This window comes from Plecotus auritus (genome assembly GCF_963455305.1).
Source record: "Plecotus auritus genome assembly, chromosome: 3".
Lineage (NCBI taxonomy): Eukaryota > Metazoa > Chordata > Mammalia > Chiroptera > Vespertilionidae > Plecotus > Plecotus auritus.
In genome coordinates, this window is record NC_137772.1 from 15,797,229 (window position 1) to 15,824,072 (window position 26,844).

The 26,844-nt window shown below is 36.1% G+C and overlaps 1 protein-coding gene across 3 annotated transcripts in view; it reads left to right on the forward strand.

The window, feature by feature from the left end:
- The window catches only part of SGCZ (sarcoglycan zeta), a gene marked incomplete at its 3' end in the record, with an annotated part of 649,851 nt that overhangs the window by 606,230 nt on the left and 16,777 nt on the right, over nucleotides 1–26,844 (forward strand). For all 3 annotated transcript variants that reach the window (XM_080660708.1, XM_080660710.1, XM_080660709.1), the window contains one exon: nucleotides 23,667–23,739. In XM_080660708.1, coding sequence (XP_080516834.1) covers nucleotides 23,667–23,739 — 73 coding nt within the window. The remainder of the gene's footprint in view (nucleotides 1–23,666; nucleotides 23,740–26,844) is intronic.

The following is a 26,844-nucleotide window of genomic DNA, read 5'->3' on the forward strand; positions in this document are numbered from 1 at the left end:
ACCTGGGACCCTTCAGTCTGCAGGCTGAGCTCTATCCACCGAGCCAAACCAGCCAGGGCTCATTATACGTTAATTTGCACTTCCCTGATGCCTAATGATGTTGAACATCATCCTTCCATGGGTCTATTTTTTCATCCATACACCTACTTCAGCAAAATGTCTATGCATTTTCCAGTTGGATGTATGTATTTTTTTATTTACTATTGTTTTGAGAGTTCTTTATATATTCCGGAAACTAGTCCTTTGTTGGATATATGGTTTGCAAATATGTGCTCCATCTCGGTAGCTTGTCTTTTTATCCTCTTAACAGGGTCTCTAATGGAGCAAATTTTAAAATTATTTTAATCTTTATTGTTGAAAGCATTACATATGCCCCCTTCTTCCCTCCCTGCCATTAATCCCTTCTAGCCCCAAATTTTTAAATTTTGATGAGGTACCATTTGTTCTTAATTTTGTGGATCATGCTGTTGTTATTGCAAAGCCTACATATCACATATTTTATTTTATTTCTCTTTAAAAGTTTTATAATTTTGCATTGTACATTAAAATCTATGATGCATTTGAATTAATTTTTGAATAAGATGTAAATTTAGGTTAATTTTCTTTTCTCTGTGTGTGTTGTGTGTGTGTGTGTGTGTGTGTGTGTGTGTGTGTGTTGCCTATAAATATTTTATTGCTCCAATGCATTCATTCCCTTCCTTGACTGAATTCCTGTTACACCTTGGTAAAAAATCAATTAGGCATATTTGTGTTTCTTTCTAAATTCTCTATTCTTTTACATTGTTTGGGGTTACTGTCGGACAATATCATAATATCTTAATTAGTGTAGTTATAAAGTAGGCCGTAATATTGGGTAAAGAGAATCCTTTAAACTTATTCATTTTTAACATTGGTTTTTCTATTCTAGAACCGTTGCTTTTACATATAAATTTCATAATGTATATTTCTATGTTTAAATTCTTGATTGGATTTTGATAGAAATTGCATTAAACCCACACATAATTTTAGGAGAATTGACATCTTTTCTGTAATTGAGTCTTCCAGTTATGAAATGTTATGTCTCTCAATTTTTTTTAGGTTTTAAATTCTTTCATGAACATTTTTTGTCATTTTCAGCATACACATTCTGTACATATTTTGATAACTTTTCACTTCCTTCCAAGTAATTATAATTAGTATAATTGTTTTTCTTTTATTTTCTGTATGTTCATTGTTAACATATAACATTTGATTGATCTTTTTCATGTATTGATCTTATATTCTTGTATCATATGACTTTATTGAACTCAGTATTTACAGAAAATTGTGTAGATTTAGGGGATTTCTTATGTAAATAATCATGTCATATGCAAATAGAGATGATTTTATTTCTTTTTTAAGCCTTATGATAGTGGCTACAGATTCCAATACTATTTGAATACGAATAGTGCAATGGAGGAAAGAGATATTTTTCAAGCAAATATTTTGAAAAAACTAAGATGCTCAGATCTTATGAGGTTCTGGCCAGTCTATTCCAAGATTAAGGATTGTTTACATTGTTTTCTTGTAAATAATATTTAGCATTACTTATATGTGTTTTGTGATAGAATAGGTATATAAAAGCCATCAAAAGTCATGAACATGCCACAGAACATATGGAGTCTATAATTACTTTTATATTGCTCGTGAATTAAATAAAAATTCAATCAAGGAAAAGTACTAATTATTACTTCAAAGTTACATAAATAGTTGCACATTTCAGAGGTCATGATGAAAAGTGGCATTCTTTAAATAACAAAAGTGTCCATCAAAATTGTTGAAAAATAATAGAAAAATGTACAAATGAAGTTATAAGCTAAATAAATAAATAAATGATATATAGCCTATCTAATAAAAGAGTAATATGTGAATTGACCGTCACTCCAAGACACAAGATGGATGCCCTCATATGGTCAAAGATGGTTGCCCCCATGTGGACACAAGATGGCCACCACAAGATGGCCTGCAGGGAGGGCAGTTTGGGGGGGACCCAGGCCTGCAGGGGAGGGCAGTTAGGGGTGACCAGGCTGGCAGAGGAGGGCAGTTGGGAGAGATCAGGTCAGCAGGAGAGGGCAGTTGAGGGGAACCAGGCCAGCAGGAGAGGGCAGTTGTGGGGGGCAGGCCTGCAGGGTAGAGCATTTCAGGGGATCAGGCCTGCAGGGGAGGGCAGTTGGGGGGACCAGGCCTGCCGGGGAAGGCAGTTGTGGGCGGTCAGGCCAGCAGGGGGGACAGTTAGGGCTGACCGGGCTGGCAGAGGAGGGCAGTTGGAGGAGACCAGGTCTTCAGGGGAGGGCAGTTGGGGCGATCAGGCCAGCAGGGGAGGACAGTTAGGGGTGACCTGACTGGCAGGGGAGGGCAGTTAGGGGTGACCAGGCCAGCAGGGGAGAGCTGTTAGGGGCAATCAGGCTGGCCGGGGAGCAGTTAGACATCAATCAGGCTGGCAGGGGAGTGGTTAGGGGGTGATCAGGCTGGCAGGTAGAAGTGGCTAGGGGCAATCAGGCTGAGGCAGGCAAGCGGTTGGGAGCCAGCAGTCCTGGATTGTGAGAGGGATGTCCGACGGGCAGTCAGACATCCCTCAAGGAGTCCCAGATTGGAGAGGGTGCAGGCTGAGCTGAGGGACACCCTCTCATGCACAAATTTCATGCACCAGGCCTCTAAAAAAAAAAATATATATATATATATATATATATATATATATATATATATATATATATATATATACACACACACACATACACATAAATATACAACAATACTTTTTTATTATTATAGATTCAATCCCCAATTTGTAAAGTAATGACTAATTAGCAATTATATTTTGTTAGTTATGATGAAAGATGCTAAGAAAAAGTTTTAAATTTTGGCCCACTAAAACTAGCTGTAAGAGATTTATTCAACAATATCAGTTCTGGACCATGATAACCTGTCACTGAATATAAATACAAATATAAATATATTTAGTTTCATGACAATCTAGCTATGTGTTTTTATTGTTTTGTTGTTGTTGTTATTTTCTCACCCAAGGATATTTTTCCATTGATTTTTAGAGAGAGTGGAAGGGAGAGAGGGAGGGGAAGAGAGGAGTGAGAGAAAAACATTGATGTGAGAGAGACCCATTTATTATTTGCTTCCCCCACGTGCCCCTACAGGGGCAGGGGATGGAACCTGCAACCCAGGTACATGCCCTTGACCAAGAATTGATCCTGCAGCCCTTCAGTACACAGCCAGTGCTCTCACCACTGAAGATTGCCAGCCAGGGCACAAACTAGCCGTTTTGAAGGGTCAGATGGGAAAGGAGGAGAGGGTTTGGAGAGGAACAGGCTGGGCACTAATTACCGAAGGGCTTCAAGGGGTAGTGATTGTAAGCAATGCCTCTGGCATTGCAACTCTTCTGCTTTCTAGAAGAGTAATTATGGGCAACATAATTGATAGGCTTTGAAGTCACCAGCTCCTCATCTATAAAACAAGGATATAAGAAATAGCATTTAATTAATTTGAACTGAATCATGTAAAAGCCTGATATCTGACACATAGTAAGTGGTCAATAAATGTAGGAAATAATTATTGTTATTATAACCATTATAAAGAGTTTAATGTTATGTTTTAATAAAACAACATTCTTCCTCTTGTAGCACTTGTTGTAAAGTCCTTCTAAATTTAATTGTTTATCATTTATCTCGCATATACACATAATAATATACAATATAATATGGAACATTTTATGTAATACTGAATAGTATTCAATCCAATGTAGGTCTTTCAGAGGTAGTTAAGTGAAAAATGATATAAGGTCACAAGAAGGGAAATTAAAACAAAAATTAAATGTAGAAAATGTATTATATATTAAATTTTAGAGCAATAAAGTAAAGCATCACAACTATCAAAATAAGAACATTAATAACATATAGGTATAACTTTTGCTATTGACAAACCACAGTCATTTACATTAATTTGTTTACTCCTCACTCCTTACGGTGATGTGTATTATTGTCTTCATTTTGCAAACTGAGTCTCAAGGTTAAGTGATTTGCACAGAATGCCAGCTCTGAATAGCCAAGTCTCATTTCTGCTTTATCTGCATCGATACATGCATGTGTCTGTAATACATTCAGATCCCGAATAAGAACTTCTATAACAAGAAGTAGAGCTCCTGGGATCTGATTTATTTAGTAGCGAGGTCATTATTTCAAGCAGATTTATTTAGTAGTCTGGAAAAAGTTCGAGGTGAAGAGGAACGAGCATACTTAAATGCTATCTTTCTGACTTTCTCCACTAAATCATAGAGAGCTCCCGGAATAACCTCTCTGTCTTCATGTAGCTATGTAAATTGAAAGCTTAAGATATGCCTAACAATGTCAAGGGAAAAGATTGAGATGAATAATTGATGTTATAATCACTTTGGAGAAACAGTAATATAATCTTGGTCTGTAATTTTAAAGGCCTATTGAAATTTGAGGAAGAACAAATTTTAGTTTTAAATCCACTGTGTATTCATTCATCAGACTGACCTTTATCTTCAAAAGGATTGTCTAAAGTATGTCAAAATGAATTTTATTTCTAATTTCACTCTGGAGTTTTCTGTGTGTGCTTTACATAAGTGGATAAATTCTGTGTTCATATAAATCAGGGGTGGGGAACCTTTTTTCTGCCAAGGGCCATTTGAATATTTATAACATCATTCGCAAGCCATACAATATTATCAACTTAAAAATTAGCCTGCTATATTTGGTCAGACATTTAATTAACTCACCTTATGAACCAGACCAACTGATTTTGCAGGCCTTCTATGGTCCAAGGGCTGGATGTTCCCCACCCTTGATATAAATTATAACCAGGACAATATTTAAACTATAATAATAAAAGCATAATATGCTAATTAGGCTGGACAGCTGATGAACCTTCCCCATGAGGCCAGGGCTGCAAGGGCTGAGGCAAGCCTCCGCGGCTGTGAGAGCCGAGCCCTTTGCAAGAATTTCGGGCCTCTAGTTTCACTATAAAGGTAGAGAGGGAAGAAGAGAGATAGGAAAGAAGAAAGGGAAAAGATATTGCAAGCTTGAATGGGTTGCCTACATTTTCCAATTACTATTAATTGCATTAATTTCTATTGCTGCTATGATAGTAATTACCACAATCTTAGCGGCTTAGAGACAACAAAAACTTATTATCCTCAGTTCTGGAGGTTAGCAGTCTGAAAAGGCTCTCACTGGGCTAAAATCAAGTGTCTGCTGGGCTGTGCTCTTTCCTAGGAGAATCCATTGTCCTGCCTTTCCCCCTTCTAGAGGCCATTTGCATTCCTTGGCTCCAGGTGCTGACTTCTGCTTCAAAGCCAGCCATAGCAGGCCAAGTCTTCCTCATGCTTTCCCGTCGCTGACTCTTCATTTTCACCTCCCTCTTTTATTTCCAATGATCCTTGTCATTTTTTTGTTCTTGGACCCTCCTGGAAAACTTAGGACAATTTCCCTGCTTTAAAGTAATCGAAGCAGCAATCTTCCATTTGTCATCAAAATTCGCCTTTGCTTTTAAGGAAACACAGTCACGGATTCCAGAGATTAGGATGTGGATTTTGGGGTGGGGCCAGGATAGGAAAAGAATCATTCTGCTACCACACTAAGTATGATTGATCAATTTCATCAAACATTTTTACTCACTAAATTGAGAGTTCCTGGAAGATCGGAAAAGTAAACAAAGGTTTCCTAATTTCTTGAATTCAGAATTGGCAGTGAGAAGAAACACAAAACTAGACATAAGTGCATTTGTACTAAGGGCATAATTAGTTCATCCTTCTTTTAACTCTGGGTCATCTAAATGCTAAATACTTTTGGACAAGCTACTTGTGCCCTGTGTGCTTTCATTTCATCGACTGTAAAATGGGGACATTATTTTTTAAATTGGTCTCAGAGTTTTATTGTGAAAATTACGCTTTTTGAAATGATTTTTCAGTGCTTAATGCATGACTGAATTAGTGTAACTGTTCAAAAAATGCCAGCCATGATTATCATTATCTTTAGGAGGAGGGGGGAATAGAAGGAATAGTGCTATCTCTCTTCCTTGGTTAGTTTCTGACCTCCTCACAAGGTTAATCTAAGAATCAGCCATGTTATGTGCAAGAGAAGACTATACAAATGACTGGAAATCAGGGCCAAGTATTTTTCTTCTCAAAATGTGGCCAACGCAAAAAGAGAATTTCCCAACTGCCTCTCGTAATTGTCCATCTGAAAGGCATGAGGCTGGTGCATGTATTCATTAGTTTGTTGCCTCATTGGTCGAAGGTTTTCTCAGGGGTGCTAACTCCCTGGCAAGGCATTTTGGGGGTGATTCTTGGGTGCTGCTTGTGCTGAGCATGCTTTCTGGGGCTCTGGGAAGCAGAGAGAGGCTCAGCACATGCTTGAAATGGAATGTTGTGCATAGGAGCCTGAGGTGTCCACATCTGTGCCTGAAACCAGATATGAGCCAAGGAAATTTGCCCATCTTATTAAGAAAATAAAATATATTCATTTTGATCATGGCTCTGAACATGAGCTATGAATCCTGTGACATGGGAAGGAAGATGTTTAAGGATTATGTTATTGTAATTACTAGAGGCCTGGTGCACAGATTCGTGCACATTGAAAGGGAATTAATTAGAAGAAATATTTTAATATCGCTATTCACCCTTTCTCTATAATAGAAGTGTCAACCAAATGCACGATCAACAATGATTGATTGAAACATAGGCATGCGATTCGCACCAGCGGGAGCTTTATATGTATCGCTCATGCGCGAGTCAACTTAGCCTCTTATAGATAAAGAATAAACTTGCTTTATTAGACCTGCTTTCTGATTTAACTAAACTTTTTCCAGCCCAGTGAAGCACCCCAACTTCTCTTTCAGGTAATTGTCAGCAACACAGCAGATTGTTATTGTAGATCACGCAGGGAGAACAAAGGGTAACGTATTTAATTGCAGCAGTGTTTTACTACATTCTGTGCAGTGAGAAAACCTGAAATCATTTTCAAGTTCCACCATTTCTTACTTCTTTACAGTCAGGTCAAGTTTCTAAACTTTCTAAATCTCCATTTTCCTGCTAATGAAAAGAAAATAGGATTCTACCAAGTCACTTATCTACCTACTCCAGGACTTCTGTGAGGATCAAATGAGATGAGGCACATGAAACGCTTCACAGACATTTGGTTAAAGTGCAAAATGTTTGCACCTGGCTATAAAGCAAGTCATGCTCCTGGGCTGAAGAAACTCCACGGAGGCTAGTCGCTAGGGAGAAGAAGCTGGGCATTGCTACGTGACGTCATTACCCAGTGCCCACAGCGAACCGCTTCCGGGCTGGGCTGGACTGTGGGCCGCATTTTGCACCATGGGTTCTTGGCAGTGTTGGCTGCGATTTGGTGGGGTGTTGCTCTGGGGTTGTGGCAGGGTCTGTGTCCCACTTGTGGGAAGCCAAGTGTTGCTTTGTTGGCTCCAGGTCTGCAGTGCCGTTTATTTGTAAATGGCCAGTGCATGTCACAGCAGCTCCTGTGTTGAGTGTCTGCCCCCTGGTGGTCAGTGTGCGTCATAGTGAGCAGTCAGACAGTTTCATGGACACTTAGCATTTTAGCCTTTTATATATATGTATATATAGATAAATGGTGCCAATAGTTCAATATCAGCTACAATACTCATTTATAGGATCAGTTTCTTATTTAACCTACAAGCCTTTAACATCACTACTTTCCCCATATACCAATACAAAACCCATATGAACTTTGCAAATAACTTACGTTTCATTGCATGGCCTCTTTAAATTTTATAATTGAGAATCAAGTGAATTATTATTTGGTGATTGTTGATAATTATCCTGGTTGTTTGGTCCTTAAAACAAGTGGATTAGAATAAGCTTTCAGTAACCAATCTATTTACTCATCACTCCTTTGCTGTTTAGGGATGAGCAAAAGGAGGTTTACAGTTGTGAGTACATGAAACAGTTTATTCTTGTATTATTATTTGTGAATTATTGTATTTATTTGTATTAAAACTGTAAGTCTACTTTTCCCCACTATTTTAACAGGTAACATAGTTATCATGGAAACTCAGCTTTAAAACTGTCTTCAATGTTAATTACTCCCCTTTTCAACCACATTTGAATCATCTTTATTTTATCTTTGTAATGTGGTCAGTCATTCTCTCTTTCAACTCTTGGTAACCAAAATCTCATAACCTCTCAAGACAATCTGATTTCATCTTTAGACAAGATTAACTTAAAAAGTCACTTTATCTCTAAAGTAGATAACAAAATATTTTATTTAAGTTGGCATCTCATTGAGATACTGCTACTTTTGAAGAAGAATTGTGTTTTGTTCAGGTACCTGGCTCACTTTTTAGTAAAAGCTCTTTTATGTGTTAAATAGAAAACTTTAAGATGAGATAATGTTTCAAGCAATAACTGAGTTTCTAATAGGGATGAAGGAAAAAAAAAGAGACTAAAAACAAGGGGAGAGAAAAATAAAGGTGACTACAATTGCAAAGAAGGCTGCCAAATGGCATTTTGACCAGCTAATATTTTATGAGACTCTTTAACAACATAGATATTTATGCATATATTGATACTAATTTTTAATTATGCCATTTAGAAGTGTTGGTAATATTTTAAATGGCTAAAAGTGTTGTTGAACCATAATAGTTTATTAATTCTCTATTGTGGGACCTTTGATTTATATCTAATAAACCTAAACAGAGCTTTCATCAACTTCTTTGTAGTTACTAACTTTTTTGTGCACATAAATATCAACCCCTTTAGGATAATTTCCTTGAAATTGAATTATTTGTACAAAGTATAAGGACCCCAGAAAAAATTCATTATTTTGCCCTCTCATAAGAAGTAAATGAAAATTCCCATGTTGCTGAACCACCACAGATCACTAAGTCTTTAAATTGACTTTACACATATCAGTAATGCTAAACAATCATCAAGTACACATTATTGTGTAGTGTGTAGTATGTAGATATATGTAGATAGACAATGATAGATAGATAGATAGATAGATAGATAGATAGATAGATAGATGATAGGTAGATAGATGATATGATAGGTATAGATAGTAATCTTTAAAAAAAAATCTTACACAGTCCTATGAGGAGACGAGAACACATAGATTTTAATTTTACATATAAGAAAATTAAGATTTCAAATATCTAAATGACTTATTCATTGCCACCTTGCTAGTAAAACAAAAAGTTGACCTGGAACTCAATTTTTCTATGATATCATGTGTCCTCTCTGTTATTCTAATAGAAAAACTATAGACTTTCTGATACTTTGTGTAGTGAACTGAAGAAGTAAATATTTCTGCACAATAATTTAAATAGGAAACTTTAAGTATTCAAACTTTGAGCCTGAATTCTATTTTCTTATTTATGTAGAATTTTAGTCACCTTAACAACAGTGAAAAAAACAAAATATTTATATTTTGAAATAAGCATGGAAATTTGGTAAAACATACATGTCATTTTAATACAGCTATCATAAACAGTTGACTACTTCTAAAAATGGGTTTTTTGTTCGATGAAAAATGACCTTTTTATATGTTTCACACTACTTTCAAGTTGAAGTAGCTTTCAAAACTCCCACTAATGGCACCTAAAGTGGACGATGGTGAACAGCACTTTATCTCAGCCATGAAGGTGATACAAACCAGCATGACAGGTTGACTTTTCTAACATCCTGGACTCTAGAAAAGATTTGAATGAAATTAAATGTTTTTTGTTTTCTGTTTTTTCTTTTGGTTTGTTTATTTGTAATGCCAGAATTTGTAGTGGTGCAGAGCTCTTGTGTTTTTTGTTTGTCTGTTTGTTTTTAATTATCATATTGGCTATCCAGGTCTCTTTTTCTGTGAATTGCCTATTCACATTTTTGGTCTTTTTTAAAAATGAGTTGTTTGTGGTTTTCTTATTGATATGCAGGAGTTTCTTATATTTTATGCAGGTATTTGTTTGTCATTTATATTTGCTGTATAGTATGTGTACATATTTGGTTTTGGATTTTAACCTTGCTAATGGTGCCTTTTATTGTTAAGAAAAATGTTATATTAATAGTCAAATGTATCAATTGTTTTCTCAAAGCTTTGTATATTTATCTTAAGAATTTATCCTTACCTTTTCATTAGAAATATGGTTTTGATATTAAAGTCTCTGTAAAACTAGTGTTTAACTTGTTACCACATTATGAGGTTTAATTTGCTTTATTTTGATTACTAAGAAATTGAGGTGTTTTTTTAGATGGTTATTGGCTACTCATAGTCCTTTTGTGAGGTGTCTCTTGAAGTTCTTAATTATTTTTTGTTTTATCTTTTTCTTATTACTTTTTTAAAAAATATATTTTATTGATTTTTTACAGAGAGGAAGAGAGAGGGATAGAAAGTTAGAAACATCGATGAGAGAGAGAGACATCGATCAGCTGCCTCCTGCACTCCCCCTACTGGGGATGTGCCCACAACCCAGGTACATGCCCTTGACAGGAAACGAACCTGGGACCCTTCAGTCCGCAGGCCGACATTCTATCCACTGAGCCAAACCGGTTAGGGCCTTATTACTTTTAAGAGTTCTTTATATATTAGGAAATCAGTCTTTGTCAGTTTTATGTGTTACAAATATCTTCTCCAAGGTCAAAGTTTTGCCTTTTAACTTATGTTGTCCTTTGTTGAGCAAAAATTCTTGATTTCTGTATATAAAATTTGTCATTTTTTTACTATATGAGAACTCCTCTAATTTGAAGTCAACAAGATATTCTTCTATATTGTCTTTCACATATTTATAATTTTACCCTTCACAGTTTTAAGCCATCTGAAATTGATATTTGTATAGTGGTAAATACAATTTGATTTTTCCCATCATTTATTGTTTGCCATTTATATTCAGTAGTGACTATCATAAATCCAGGTTCCATATGGATGTAAGACTGGTCTGTTTCTGGGGCCTTCTTTTATTCTATTGGTCTATTTCACTAACTCTAGTTCACAGCCACACTATGATTTTATAAGTTTTGTTATCTGGTAGGGGAAATCTGCCCACTTGGAATTTTGAAAGGATTCAAAATTGCCTTATTATTTTTGGTCCAGTACTCTTCTATATAGATTTAGAATCTGCTTGTCAGTTTCAATGAAAATATTATTGATTACCTGGGATTGCATTAATCTAAGTTTTCAAAAAATTAACAATTTTAGGTTAGATCTTATTTATGATCACTTATACTCCCATTATATTTAAATTTTCTTTAATGTCTTTAATTAAAATTAATAAATCAATCTAGAAAGGGCACATAACTTTTATTAAATTTAAGTCAAAGCAATTCTCTTACTAATTTTATTAATTTATCTGTAAGTTCTTTTAGGTTCTCTATGAAGAAAACCATATTTTATATGGAAAGCATGAAGATTTTTTTACTACTTCCCTAATAAATTTGTTTTTCATATCTCTACATTTTTCCTTCCCTTACTACCACATAGTAAGACAACAACTATAGTTGAGAGTTGAATTGAAGTAGTAATTCTAGTCACAAGGTAAATCACACAGAACCTTTGTACTGTTGCTGTTCTTAAGTGAAATGTTTTAACACATCACCAATACTTTGAGGATGCTGTAGGTTTTGTTGTAGATTATATATATAGGTGGGAAGAAATTCACTTTCATTCCTACTTTTCTAAAAGGTGATAATTATTGTTGTTATTGTTAATCATGAAACAGTCTTGAAGCTCTGGAATGACCTGTCTACATCTTTTGATATGACTAAGTAGTGTTCTCCATTAATGCATTATTATGGAGAATTTATTAATTTTCTACTGTTAAACCAAATTTATATTCCTATGATAAATCCTAAGCAAATAGTTCCAATATTTCTTAAATTATTGTTCGTTGAATCATGATACTATTTCTTTGGGATTTCGTACCTATACCCATGAATACATGTAAGCCTTTAAACTCTTATCTTATACAGACCCTGCCTAATTTGGCAATGGAAATAATCTTGATAATTCTCTAGATAAGTTTCTATTAGATTGGAATTTGGAGGAGAGAATATTGTCGGTACTTACAAACAAAAACATCTGAATTTAGTACTACCCAGAAAGATACCATCACCTCTACACACACACACACACACACACACACACACACACACACACACACACACACAAACACACACACACACACACACACAGATGTATAAGTTCGTGTCACAACTCATGCTTCCTAGGAAAGAAGTCAACAATTTACATTGAAAATACTGCATACCTGCTTAACCAGTCCATGGTGAGATATTTGCAGAGCATATCAGGGGATTCCAGAAATGTGAAAGTACAATCTTGATTATTTTGTTATATATTACCCATGATTTCCCAGCACAGAACCATTTATATCAAAAGGTTAAGGAAAACTCTAAAACATTATTTTGTAGCTCAGAGTGCCACCATCTTTAAAAATAGTTGGGTGTGGTGCATAAATAACCACATCCATAAGTTACAGGGTGACATAATAGCACAAGAGTTTTTAAGATCCCTGCATTGTACAAAGCTTTAATGGCTATTATAATTGCTCTAACCATAATGTGAAGATGTTCATGGCATCATGACTGGAAATGCCATGAGTGTTCTTGGTGAAGAAACTTCATTATAGAAGAAAACAGTGGATAGTTCTAGTAAAAACCAGCCACTTCTTTCAATTAATTAAAATTCATGTTCCCAACCCTATTATGGGTAGAAAATAATCATTAATAAATGAAGCTCTCTTTGTTTATCTATTAGAACACAGGGAATTTACAGGAACAATCTAGAACATCAAGAGGTAAAAAGAATGTATCTCATAGAAGCAAAAGGATGAAGGGAATTTATTTCAGCATTAACACGTGTGCTTCCTGATGTCTGTGTACCTGCCTGTTCCCACGTGGATGCTATTATGGATGCCACACTATCCTGTTACTAGAGGAGACTTATTTTTTACCTGAATTTATTACTAAATAAGTGAAATAATATATATTAGGGTAAGTTGAATGTACAAAGATTCCAGTTTCTGACTGTCCACATCTTCAAAGATACTCCAAACATGACAGGTGACCCCATAAATCTTTTAGAATCAGTTAGATACCTGGAAATGAGAAAAGTCTCACTGAATTGTGTTTAGTGAGATTCCATGTTAAAAGTCTTAGCTGTGTTCCCATGGCAATGTGTATAGATTATCATATAGCTCAAACTTATAAAACTACTCATATAATTAGTATCTTTTTAACATATAATTTTTTTTATTTTTTTCACCGTGAAAAATATATTGTAGAAAGTCTCAGATAAATCACTAAACAAATGTAATATCTGAAGCTACTGATGACAATCAGGTACCATCTCTTTGGACATCTTCCCTACTGACTTTTATTTCCATAGAAATCATTTTGATGGCAATGTATGAAAAGTCCTAAAGGGAAAGAACCATTAAGAAATAAAAGTGCTGCTGAGATGAGCTTTATTCCTGTGCGTTCCACTTGGTAATGAGCAGCATCGTGCGCCCATTGGAAATGCAGTCTTCCCCCCGGTGATTAACAGCAGTAGAAAGCCCATCTTACTTCTCTTCAGAAATCGATATAGGGGTGAAGAACTGCAGAAAAAATAAGACAAAAAAAAAAAAAGGCTGGATCAAGGTATTCATTAATTTTCCCTAATACATCTGAGTTTATGTGCAACTGCCAGATTTTTAGATAACTGAATTTCCACAAGGGTCACAAAAGCTGATATTGCATATGATGATGATGTTAATGAAGGAAAGGGTTACACAGAAAATGTGCCTGCTATACTGTCCATATGTTAGGTGCCATGTCCAAACCTCAGAATAAAATACACTACTAGCTTAAGTGTATCAGAGTTTAAAAAGACTATTTAGCCGAAACCGGTTTGGCTCAGTGGATAGAGCGTCGGCCTGCGGACTGAAGGGTCCCGGGTTCGATTCCGGTCAAGGGCATGTACCTTGGTTGCAGGCACATCCCCAGTGGGAGGTGTGCAGGAGTCAGCTGATCGATGTTTCTCTCTCATCGATGTTTCTAGCTCTCTATCCCTCTCCCTTCCTCTCTGTAAAATATCAATAAAATATATTTTTAAAAAATATATATAAAAAAGACTATTTAAATGTGGTAAAAAGATAATTCATGTAGGGATCCAGTCTTATTAACTTCCTAAATTTCATCATGCATTAATCTCTTATGAAGTCTATAAAAAATTTAACCGTATAGTTTATTTATCAAGTTATTTCATTTTTATATTTCAGTTTCTGTTAGAATTTTTATAATGTAATGATAACTCAACTCAAACATAGCTGCCTTTTAATAAATTTGTGACAATAGAGCCGTATGATTATGTTTGCCTAAGATATGTTCTGGGTGGCACTTTTTTATTTAGGATTTACTAGAGGCCTCAGATGGGTATTTCTTCTTATTCCTTTAGTAGATCCTAAAGCCATGGGGAAAAGAACAACCTTGGTGATTATAAACCTTAGGTTTACCTATTATTTCCTGAAAATATATATCCTCGGAGTGAAAAAAGCTCTGTGTAACCATTATAATTGTTTTTGGAGGTGGGAATTGGAAAGAGGGATTATTTATGTATCTTTCCTAGAAGAAGTTTCTATCAAGCCACATATTTATTCTATTTGAAAACAATTTATTTTCACTTATTTTTCTTTACTAAAAAACATGAAAAAATTAACAAATGAAGAGCTTCTTTTAACCTAAAAATTAGAGACATAAATGTTAGTAAAATCCAAGCTACCTGAAAGTTAAAAAATATAAGCAAGAAGGGACTCTGCTTCATTTCTAATACTGATCAATTTAAGTCTAATTTTCTTTATTAGTTACAAGTGATTTACTTTTGAAATATACTTCATTTCTGGAGAAAATAGATTTATTCTAATGCATTTTCAATATGATCACCAAGTATCTTTCCCATTATCTCTCTTTATCTTCTGAAACCGTCACAAGTGGAGGAGACAACATGAATCGGCATCATCTGAGGGTAAATTCCTGGGGATGTTTTTATAATCATGAAAAATGTTGAATGAAAAGTAAAAACAGATTTTGAAATATTTTCTTTTCGGAAATCTTGGCAGTTTATTCTCCAGTCTCAAATGAACAATATGGTGGGTTTTTGTTTTCCATCAGAGAGAACAATTTAACAACATTGCTTTTCACATTTTGCTAGAAATATTAACATTGGATAGGTTCATAATAACAGTTTCAATAAATTCACATTATCTCCCCAGGATATTTATAAGTTGATTTGTGTTGAAGTATGAAACAAAGAAATATTCTAGGAAACTGAAACAACATGTTTTGCATATAAATTATAAAATAGAATAATTTTAAATTATTCTTCTTGTAATAATGTTTTCACTCCCATTCTTTCTTTTATTTACTGACCCTCAGCTCTGTATCAGAATCAAGGAATAGCACTAAGTGTACAACGTTGATTAAGACAAAATCCTCGAGTTCAAGGAACTCATATTTACCAAGTATGTGTTTAAAGCACATAGCAAAGCTTTCTCATGTCACATTGTGATAAATGCTGTACCGGTAATTTTCAAGAAGCGGGAGAAGCTGGACTGAGGGAGGAAGGGCAGTAAGGGCACATAATATGTTTCACAGAGGAAATAATCTAGAATCAGATCCTGAAGAAAGAGTAGATATTACCATCCAAAGGGAGGAGGGGTGAGGAGTATGCTTGGAAGAAGTAATACTTGCCGAAACCGGTTTGGCTCAGTGGATAGATCGTCGGCCTGTGGACTGAAAGGACCCAGGTTCGATTCCGGTCAAGGGCATGTACCTTGGTTGCGGGCACATCCTCAGTGGGAGGTGTGCAGGAGGCAGCTGATCGATGTTTCTCTCTCATCGATGTTTCTAGCTCTCTATCCCTCTCCCTTCTTCTCTGTGAAATATCAATAAAATATATTAAAAAAAAAAAGAAGAAGTAATACTCAAGACAACCCCTTAAACATTTCAAAATCTGTAAGAGTTGTTTTGTCACTGAAGTAAAACATGCATATAGCCGCTAAGGGGTAAGTCCTACCAAGGAATTTGTACTTGACTTCTATAGACAATTGGATACTTGAAGTATTTCTAGTGAGAGTTACACAGTCAGTGTTGTGTTTTGGAACATTATCTGGCAGTGATATGGAGGAATGATTAAAAGAAAATAAAAGTGATATTGAATTTATGGAAAGAGGTAAACTAATAAGGAAGTTGAACAAGAAAGAGCATCTCAGTATACTCAAGTTTCTGAACTGAGTATGTTGGACATGAATGTATCATTACTCAAACAAGAATCAGAAACAAGAGAAAACAGCTTTCAAAGAGAAGGTCCTTAAAATATTGACCCTTATCAATATTTATTAATTATCTCACCTATGTAAGACACCATGTTGTTCACAAGAATTCAGTGGAATACAAGGGCTATGCCTTTGATTTTTTTTTTCTTTTTTGGGGAGTAACACATAATTTTAACTGTAAATTTCAGAACAGATATGATAGGTTCCAAATGAGTGTTACAGGTAGGAAAGCCTAAATAGGCTCAGAAAATGAATGGATTACAGTTACTTTAGCAGGTGGCAAACCTAGTAAAGAGAATTCATAGATGAGCAGAGGAAAAGGAATCTAAGTAGATGGATGGGATCAGATTGCAGAAGCCTTGAATGCTGAGCAAAAGCAGGATGCAGGTATAATTACAGCTTTTTGTCCAGATGAGGTTCAATCTAGCAATGTGTAGGTTGTATTTTGCAGTTAGCTGGAAGCCAGAAAACCATTTAGATTATTAAAATAACACAAGGAGAAGACTTCTTTTATTTTAAAAGATAATGATGCTTTCAGAATTCAGAGGAACTCATTTTAATGGAGTAAAAGAAATGACAGTTAATAATTTACTTTTGCCAATATGATTACTCCATTCCTTCCCCCAAATAATTTTCTATGGATATGTAAGGAAAATCTCATTTCCACTTGTATTTAAGGAGAATTGAGAGAGTTATAGTATACATGCTTTGACATGTTTGAAAAAATTCATATAACTGTGAGTTAGAAATGGAAGTACCTTAGAGATCACATTATTCAGAGCTTAATTTTACAAATAACATCCAGAGGGCTTTAAATACTTGTCAAAGATCAAAGAATAAGCCAGAAGCAGATCTGGAAATAGAATGAAAGTGTTCCCTGTCCAATCTTTGGCTTTACCAATTTAAATTTGGGGCAAAAGAGATTTCAAATTAAGGAAAAAGAAAACAGAGTGTGAAACCTTCCAAAGAATTTGAAATACTCAGTAGCAAAGGTTCAAATTTGAAAATAAGGAATAAATAGGGATCTGTCTGGCCCTTGAGAACTAGATGAATTTACCCTTGAACCTAATCTGTCCTCTAGGGCAGGAATTTAAAATACTGCCTAAGGCTCCATTGTCATGGCCAGAGGGCAGTGGACATAAAGGCTCATGTTAGCTTAACCCCCTTAGCCTCCTGGGCTTGGATTCCTCTCCTGTTGTCTCTTCTGTTCTGCATTGATCTGTATGTAAAGCTTATTCCCTTCTTTGTCCCCCTTCAAACAAACAAAAACACCTCAAAAATGTAATAGATCACGGTAGATTTTATTGAAAACCTGAAGTCAGGAGGGGTTCTCATTTGGCAAATATCAAAACAAAAACTTAAAAATAGAATTTAGATATTTCTCTTTTTTAATATACTAGAGGCCCGGTGCATGAAATTTGTACACTCAGGGGGCCCCCTCAGCCTGGCCTGTGCCCTCTTGCAGTCCAGGAGCCCTTGGGGCATGTCCCATTGACAGCTTAGGCCCGCTCCCCTGCCACCACTGCTGCTCTCACCAGCTGTGAGCCCAGCTTCTGGCTGAGTGGTGCTCCCCCTATGGGAGTGCACTGACCACCAGGGGGCAGCTCTTGCATCAAGTGTCTGCCCCCTGGTGGTCAGTGCACATCATAGCGACCTGTCATTCTGCCGTTCCTTCGGTCGATTTGCATATTAGCCTTTTATTATATAGGATTTTTATTTTGCTGATTTCAGAGAGGGAAGAAAAGGGAGAGAGAGAAACATCAATGAAGAGAGAGAATTATTGCTCGGCTGCCTCCTGCATGCCCCCTAGTGGGGATCCAGCCAGCAACCCTGGCATGTGCCCTGACAAGGAATTGAACTGTAACCTCCTGATTCATAGGTCAAGGTTCAACCACTGAATTATGCTGGCAGGGTCAATTCTACTCCTCTCTAGCTTTCTTTCCCACAGCGGGAGGTACCCCAGTCTTTCTTGGTTTCTTTAGTCCCCTGCCTTCTTGGCTTGTCTCTTTTTTCTTCTTCATTCTAGCACTCCAGAACAGCAAGCATTCTGTGCCTGCCCTTCACCTCCTCTTTCAAGCCCTTTGCAACAGCATATATGAGGCCCTAGTGAAGGCTGAAGACGGCTCCCTTCCTAGGCAGTATTCTACCACTATGTTCTTCATCTGACTTCCACACGATGAAAACAGTCACTTATTCAGCAACATCAGATAGACATATTAATGAATGTCTATATTATGCCAGATAAAATGCTAGGAAATACAACTACAGAGAGAAAAAGTCCCCTGATATCAAAAAGAATAATAAAAAAGATTTATAATTTATTAAGCGACTTTCAATTTAATGTACCAAAGAATTTGTATGCATTCAATAACACAGGATCAAACTTGAAGAGAATGAATAAATAGAAATTTTTTTTTGCTCCTTCGATCTAGATGTATTTGCTCTGGACTCAGCCCTATTCCAGGGTGGGAATTTAAAATGCTATCTAAGGTTAATTGAATTTTGATTATTTAAAGTCTTCTAACAATCTTATAGATTGGATTTGGGAGGTAGTGTGACTAATAATTACTCAAATTTCTCCCCTTAAGTTCTTAGAGCTAATTGCTATGTTGGAATTTTTACCAACTCAATCAAGGTTTCACATTGAAAAGAGAAATAGTTCAAGGAATGGTGTCTTGTTCAACCCTTCCTTTAACTCTTGCTTTTATTTTTAAAAGGAAAGTAAAACCCTGGTAGAGTTCAGGACTGTTTCACTTACTTCAGTTATTGATATGATGCATTTCTATTATATCTACACAGAGAACGAATCAGTCTAACACACAGAAAAGTCAGAGCATATTTTCTCAATATTTTCAACATTGGGATAGAGCTCAATTAGACGTGAGATTGTGCCAAATACAGCATTTTACTTAGAAGAAGCTCACTGAGTGCTCAGAGCTTATTTGAGCATTGACTGATCTTATCTAATGCCTGAGCAGCTGCATCAGGGAATTCCTCAATTTACTGAATAGCATCTCGTTTAATAAAATGCATTTTCTATTTGACATTTAAGAATCTCTTTACAGTGTCTAAATTTCAGATTTCAAAATTCAGCATGAGGCTATGACATTTTGGGGATAGAGTGACCCACGTTGGGCCATTACCTCTGCACACACAATGTGTAGATCTTCTGTGGCTGACTTTTATAAAAGGGGGGAATTAAGAAATACTGAATCCTTACAATGAACCATGGTACATTTACATCCTATTTAAGAAAAATCTAACTTAAACTGTAGGTTAGCATTACTATTTTAATTTTTGTCTGAGGAAATGGAGGTTTGGAGATATTAAATAACTTCTCAAGGTCACTTAGGTAGGAATGAAGAAGCTAGGGTTGCTTCCTATGTCTGCTTATGTCAAATTGAGCAGTGTACACATAAGAAAACCTGAAGGCCGGGATTCTAGCCTCGTCAATGAGGCATTTTATTTCTCTGACAAGATCTTTCCCATTATTCAGGTGTACACAATGTATTATCTACTTATGTTAAAAAGTTGTGTGAGAAAAAAATGAGATGATTTATGTAAAACTAATATTTAAAAGCATAGTGGTATCCTTGCTTGGCTTCTATATGTATTACTGATCCTCAGTCTCCCACACAAGGCCGATATCATAAAATTGTGTCTGAAATATACTGCAGTAGAATTCATGAAGCTGATGGCTGGAGAGATGCTGCATTTCACAGAACTTTCTTCTTTTCAGTTACTGTAAAGTTAAGGAAGAACCTGGGAATATCAAAAGTTGGGTTTTTTTTTTTACTTCCATTTCTTACGCTGCCTGTTTTGAGGCAAATGACTTCCCTAAGGATATATGGATGCCAAGAGGTTCATAATGAGTAGCTTAGAGGATAGCATTTACAGTATACATAGCCACATAAGAAAGGATGTGTACATTTAATTTTAATAATTTGTTTTCATTTTTTGTGGAGTGATATTTTATGTTGAGCACTTGTAACATCCTAGCTTATGCCTTAAACTGTCTTTAAATATAAAGTAGAAGCACATTCCGTAAATGCTCTTTCTCCTTTCTAGCAAAACATTCTATGCCATCCTTATTTTTTTTATTTTGAAACCAAAAATTATCATGTGAATGAGGTCCAGGACTTTTTGACCCTGAAGTTTGCTGGGCTCGTTTTTTCCTGATTATTACAACGGTTAAAAGTCTATGTTTTCCCTAAGTCTCATAACATCACTTTCACTTCAAGGTACTGAAATATCCTTTAGCATCTAATGTTTAATGAGTCAATAAGTTTAAATACATACTAGTAAATGTCTATACTCTTTTCTTTTTGTCCTTTCTTTCTCTCTTCCTTAGTGTTCCATGGTTTCTATAGCTTACAAGGTGGGATTCATCGCACATTCTTTCTTTTTCTAAAGTGAGAATAAGTCAGATCTGTACTCTTTGTACCAAATGAATGCTGACTAATGATTGAGTTAATTTTGAATTTCATATAAGCAACAAATTATTTCAGTATAAGTATATTCTCTTCAAAGATTGTGTATTTATTCTAAAAATGATTTAAAGTTTACCTAAAATTAAAATTTAATTTGGGGGCCTATATTTTTCATTGCTAAGTCTGTGTCCTGTTAATAGACACTTCCCAATCTGTGGGCTATGCATCTTTTTACTTTTGAGTTTGTTGTGTGCCTGGCTCAGATGGCTTTTATTCTCCTTCACTGATTTCCTTGTAAGATTATCATTGTTGCTTAATAATTTGGGTCCCTTTGTCTCCTTCTGGGACGAAAAATGAAAAAAATGAGAGTAATTTTCTCATTATCTGGAGGCCTGAACTTAGCTAATTATTTTTCATTTTATTCACTTTTTAATTTAGCCCTGTAGGTGGTATGATTATACATTTATTTCCCCAAGAATTATTTTTTAAATAATTAATAATGTTCTGTATTGATACTTGGAATTGAGACTTCTATCAGTGTTTATCTTCCTTGGTAAGTTATACTTTTGATAGCATTCTACTCTCCCTTTCACTGATATATTCTGTACTAAATTACTACATGTGTCATTCTGTATTTGAAAAGCAATATGGCTACTGTTCTTTAGTTATATTTCTGCTATCTCATCTTTAGTTATATTTCTGCTATCTCATTTATAACATTTGAAGTTTACACATGCATCCTTTTGGAAGTTATATTTTATTTTTTAAATCCCAAAGGAGCCTCCCCTTGAGATATGCAAATTTATATCTTGGAATGTTGTTTCAAATGCCACTCCCCACCACAATCACAAAATTAAAGTTTTATCTAAAATTTTCACTTTATTTTCAAAGACCCATCTCTAAGAATTTTTCACTCACAGAAATAAATATCTCACAAAATATCAAAAGAACAAACTCCTTAAAGAAATCATTTTTGTAATAGTTGCCCATATAACAGTGTACACCCTACAGAGCCTCTTTTTTGGGGGGGTGGGGGGGGGGAACACACAGAAAGCCAGTAACAAATCAAAAATGCCAATAGATTTTTAGCTCATAAATGAAAACCTATAATCTTAGAAATCTACTACAGCAGACCCTTATACATTGACCCTTAGAACCATAATATAGATGAAATCATAGTGTAGTCTTTGAAAAAACTTTCCTCTCCTTTTGTGATTCAAGATCAAGGTCTGCATTGCTGTTCTATGTGGAGGAGTCACCCGGTGATTTTAGTATATTTCCTTAAATAACCATTTATATTCAAGGCATCTAAACAATAGCTGTAATTTCCTAGTGGCAGCTTCTTCTTTGGTTATTGAATCAATACATTTATATTGTTCTTCACAATAAGCAGAAGCAGCTTCATTTTGTAGGTTTAAAATTTGCATTTTTCAATGGCATTGTATTATTAAGCTAGTGTTGATGCCGTTGATGGAGCAGGCGTAGCATTCTTACACAAAGATATTTGAAGAATATTAAACCAAAACAAGATAACCTTTATTCTTCAAGAAATGATATAAAACATTTATGTGAAGTTACAAAAGAAAAAAAGAGGGGTTTTTTTTTCATCATTTTCTTTTAAAAATGTGCTCTGCATTTAATTTTTGAAAAGGAAAACCATTCTATTTAGCTAAGTTAAATTATGGAAAAGCTCTGAGAACCTGGAAAATCAAATGGAGTCAATAAGTGAAAGCTTCAATTGTTAGAGTGCAAGACCTCTTCAGATTAACTATGACCCCATAAGAAGTCAACTCTAATAAAACGAATTCAAGCAATTCATGGTCTTAGATGGAGCCTTGCTTCCAGCAAGGTCAAAGGAAGGTGCCAGTTCTTTGCGGTTTGATGATCACTCTCATCAAAGGTGGGAGCTCTACGTGGGAGAAATGCTCAAGGCCCAATAAGTCCTATCTATGCCTTTAAATATTTAATAATATACTATACTGAAGCTCTTCCCATTTTCATCCATGCCCTGCTGTTTGTAAAAAGACAGAACTGTATATTGTTGAGACAAAAGCAAGTTAGATAGATAGGAGTGGGACCAGGGGAGGAGGAAGTGAAACTGGGAACCCAAGGAGGCAGAGATACTAAGGCACCCCAACTGGGTGGGGAAGGAAGGGTGCGGAGCGCTGAGAGGCATGAATGTATGAATGTTGCTAAGACAGACAACTTGCAGATAACCAATCACAGGTAATAAGGCATATAAACCAATCCCAAGGATGTTACTAAGGCAAAATTCTTTGAAAAGACCAATGAGGAGCTAGCATGGCTGTCTCCACCCCCTAAATTAAAAGGCATGCTTATGCTCAATGAATTCTGGTGGGGGAGCACAATCCTGTGCACAGGTGGCTTATGGCCATGTGGACCTCAACACATGGACTAATAGACCTTAATTAGTTTGGATGTTAAAATACTCCTGACTATAACATAGAAAGGAAGCTCTGGTCACTAGCCTGCTCCTGGAATCCCTCGACTTCATTCGATTTCGCAAAACAATGAACTCGGACTCAAACCCCACATTTTGGTTTCATTATGACTTATTCTTCCCTCAAATTCACTTACCTGGGAAATAAAAGAGGAGAAGAAGATGGGTCTTTGTTCTTTGGTAAAAGGGTAATAATTCTAACTCAGTCTGAACTTTATTAAATAAGATCATCTTAAACGCGGTCAGTACAGGGACATTTAGCTTTGTCCTCAGCCCTGTGCTACCTTGAACTCTTTTTCCAATTTTTCTCCTAATTTCTGTATTCCTATTTCCTCTTGTCCCATGTGTGGAAGCATATCTGATCCATAAAAACAGAACTTAAAAACAGTGTATCTGTCCACCTGCTTGTACTGACCTGGGATTCATGTTGCCCTCAGGCACTGAAGGAGCCGTATTCGGGCACTCAGTCGAGACACCTCACATCAGAGCAGAACCTTCCCAAGACCTCAGGTAAGTCCTGGCTCTTAAACCTGTATCATTGTTTTCACCACTGTTGATCATTCTCAATATATAAAGAACTAAAACAGAAAATATCCTACATACCTGTTTGAAGAATTGACATTTACTGCTCCATGGTAAATAGTCAAGTTTTGGATGAAGGACAAGAAAATATGTCTTTTATTCTAAAAATAACCATCTGTATATTATTTCCAAATAAATATACAAAGAATATATATATACTCCTAATATATATATATATATATATATATATGTATATATATATATATATACATATATATATACATATATATATATATATATATATATATATATATATATATATATATATATTAGGAGTGTGGAAAAATAAAGGAAAAGGCAGTTTTAGTATAGTTAGGAGGAGGACGAAGAATAATAGGCTTGCTGGAAAATCTGTGATAGACGATGAAATATATGGTGCTTAGGCTTAAAGAATAGGGAGGCAGAGATTAGGAGAAAACTATTAAAGGTCAGGGATTGTTATGTAAAGGAAATAAAAAAAATATGGATAATAATTAGGGAAAGGCAGAACTTAATTGCCCTATGATGGACTCATCAATCTAATATTTCCAGTGGAATAAGCTGCTTCCTGTTTTTAAAAGGCACAGTTACATGTCAAAGCTCTCTCTACTGAGAAGATTGTGAGATGACAGTATTATAGGAAATTCTCCCTGGGGTAATCATGGCAACTGTTTATTAAAGTTAAAATAGTAAAAAACAGTAACGGATCCATAGATGTTCTCAATGCAATAAGTGAGTTATGCTTTACGAATAAAATATATTTTATGTAATTTAATGTGGTGATCATTTTACACTATCCTATCTAATAAAAAGGGAATATGCAAATTGACCATCATACCATCACAAAGATGGCAGCGCCCATAGCCACAAGATGGTGGCGCCCAGTTCCCTCAGCCCCGCTGGAGTCCTCCAGTCCTTTCAGCCCTGCCGGGGGGCAGCAGGTGTGCGGTGCAGCCGGACCCTCCCTCAGCCCCCCATCTGCCCAAGGCCGGCCCGAGTTGCAGGCAAGCCTCAGATGGCAGCTGCCCAGCTGCCCAGGGCCGCCCAAGGCTCAAGTAACCAGGGCCGGCCGAGGCTTGCGCTGCTGGTAGTGGCAGCAGCAGAGGTGTGATGTGGTATCGCCTTCCCCTGATCGCTGGGTCACATCCCACCCCTGAGGGCTCCCGGACTGTGAGAGGGGGCATGCACCAGGCCTCTAGTATACATATAATATATCATATTACACACCTTATACTAATATAATACTATGAATACTATGTTGTTTAAAAAAATACTTTACATAATTAATTTTGGATGAGTAAATTATATTCTAAAATGCATTTGCTAGAGTATTTTTATAAAATATCAACATGAAATACTGCCATTTGGGACAATATAGATGGACCTTGAGAATATCATACTACCCAAAATAAGTAAGTCAGGAAAAGCTAAGAACCATATGATTTTACTGATATCCTATATAATAAAAGTCTAATATGCTAAATGTTGTCTGGTCGACTGTTCAACCAATCAAAGTGTAATATGCTAATGATATGCTAAGGCTGCTCAACCACTCACTATGTCGTGCACTGACCACCAGAGGGCAGACACTCAAACCAGTAGTTAGCTTGCTGCTGGAGTCCAGCCAATTGGGACTGAGCGAGACAGGTTGGACATGCCCTGGAGCCCTCCCATGGTCCCTCCCTGGCTGGCCAACCTCCCACATCCCTCCCTGGCCCCAGTCATGCACCGGTGGGGTCTCTCAGCCTGGCCTGTGCCCTCTCACAATCTGGGACCCCTCGGGGGATGTCGGCAGGCAGGTTTCAGCCCGATCCCGCAGGCCAGGCCGAGGGACCCCACTGGGTGCACAAATTCGTGCAACAGACCTCTAGTGTGGGATATAAAACTGAAACTCATAGACACAGATAAAATTATGGTGGTTTTTAGAGGGAAGGTGAAGGGTTTAGTAAAGGTTAAAGGGGATCAAATATATGGTGAGGGGAAATGATTTGACTTTGGGGGTGGGCATACAATGAATTATACAGATCATGTATCATAGAACTGTACACTTGAAATCTATATGAACCTAGTAACCACTGTCAACCCAATTAATTAATTTGAAAAGGACAATATTGATATTTCAAAAATAAATCAAATATTACAATCATATTTAAAGCTAAATCAGAGTATCTACCTGAGAGTCTTTGTCTTGAAAACGCTATAAAAATAGTAAGAAAAAATGTTTATTTCATAAATATCAGTTTTTGCCCTTCCCATTTTGATGAGTGGGGAAAACTGCTCAAGTGAAAGTAGAAAAATAAAGTAGAAAAATGTTAATGCCAAAATAGACATGCTTTTAAAAGTGTAAAATTTGCAGACCTTATAGTTCTATGATAATATTTCCTGAAGAACTCAGTTTCTCCCTAGTAGAGTAACCCAGATTGAAAAAAGCTAAACAATAACAGAAGGTGCCTTCTTACTGTGATCAAGGTATCTATAATAATAAAAGTGTAATATGCAAATCAACCGAACGGCCAAACTGCGGAAAGCGTCCAGACGACCTTCCAGACGAAGCCGGGGCTGCGAGGGCCTAGGCAGTGGCCGAGGTGGCGAGGGCCTACCCTTACGTGAATTTCGTGCATCGGGCCTCTAGTTTGTTTATAAGATAACCACAGTAATTATTTACATTAGGCCAAAACCCCAAGGATTTAGAAGGATTGGAGAATATGTCTAAATAGTGTCGCATAGTGTGTTATAGTCTTGATTTGTGATGCTTTTCTCAGGAATTTAACATTTTTGTGTAATAATAATTACACAAAATGTTATCCCTCTCCACCTAACAAGGTTGCCGGCTCCATTAAAACAGATCTGCATCTTCTTTGCTTATTATCTTTAGTTCTGTAGCACCCAGCACTGTATCTCACATATTATAGTGTCTGATAAGTATTTGTTCACTTGAATTACTGAAATTTAGCAAAACTGAATAATGAGGACTACTTAATGCATGTATAAAAGGAATGTGTCAGCATTTGTTGTCCTATTGCTAAGGCACATTTAACAAACACTGATTTCAGT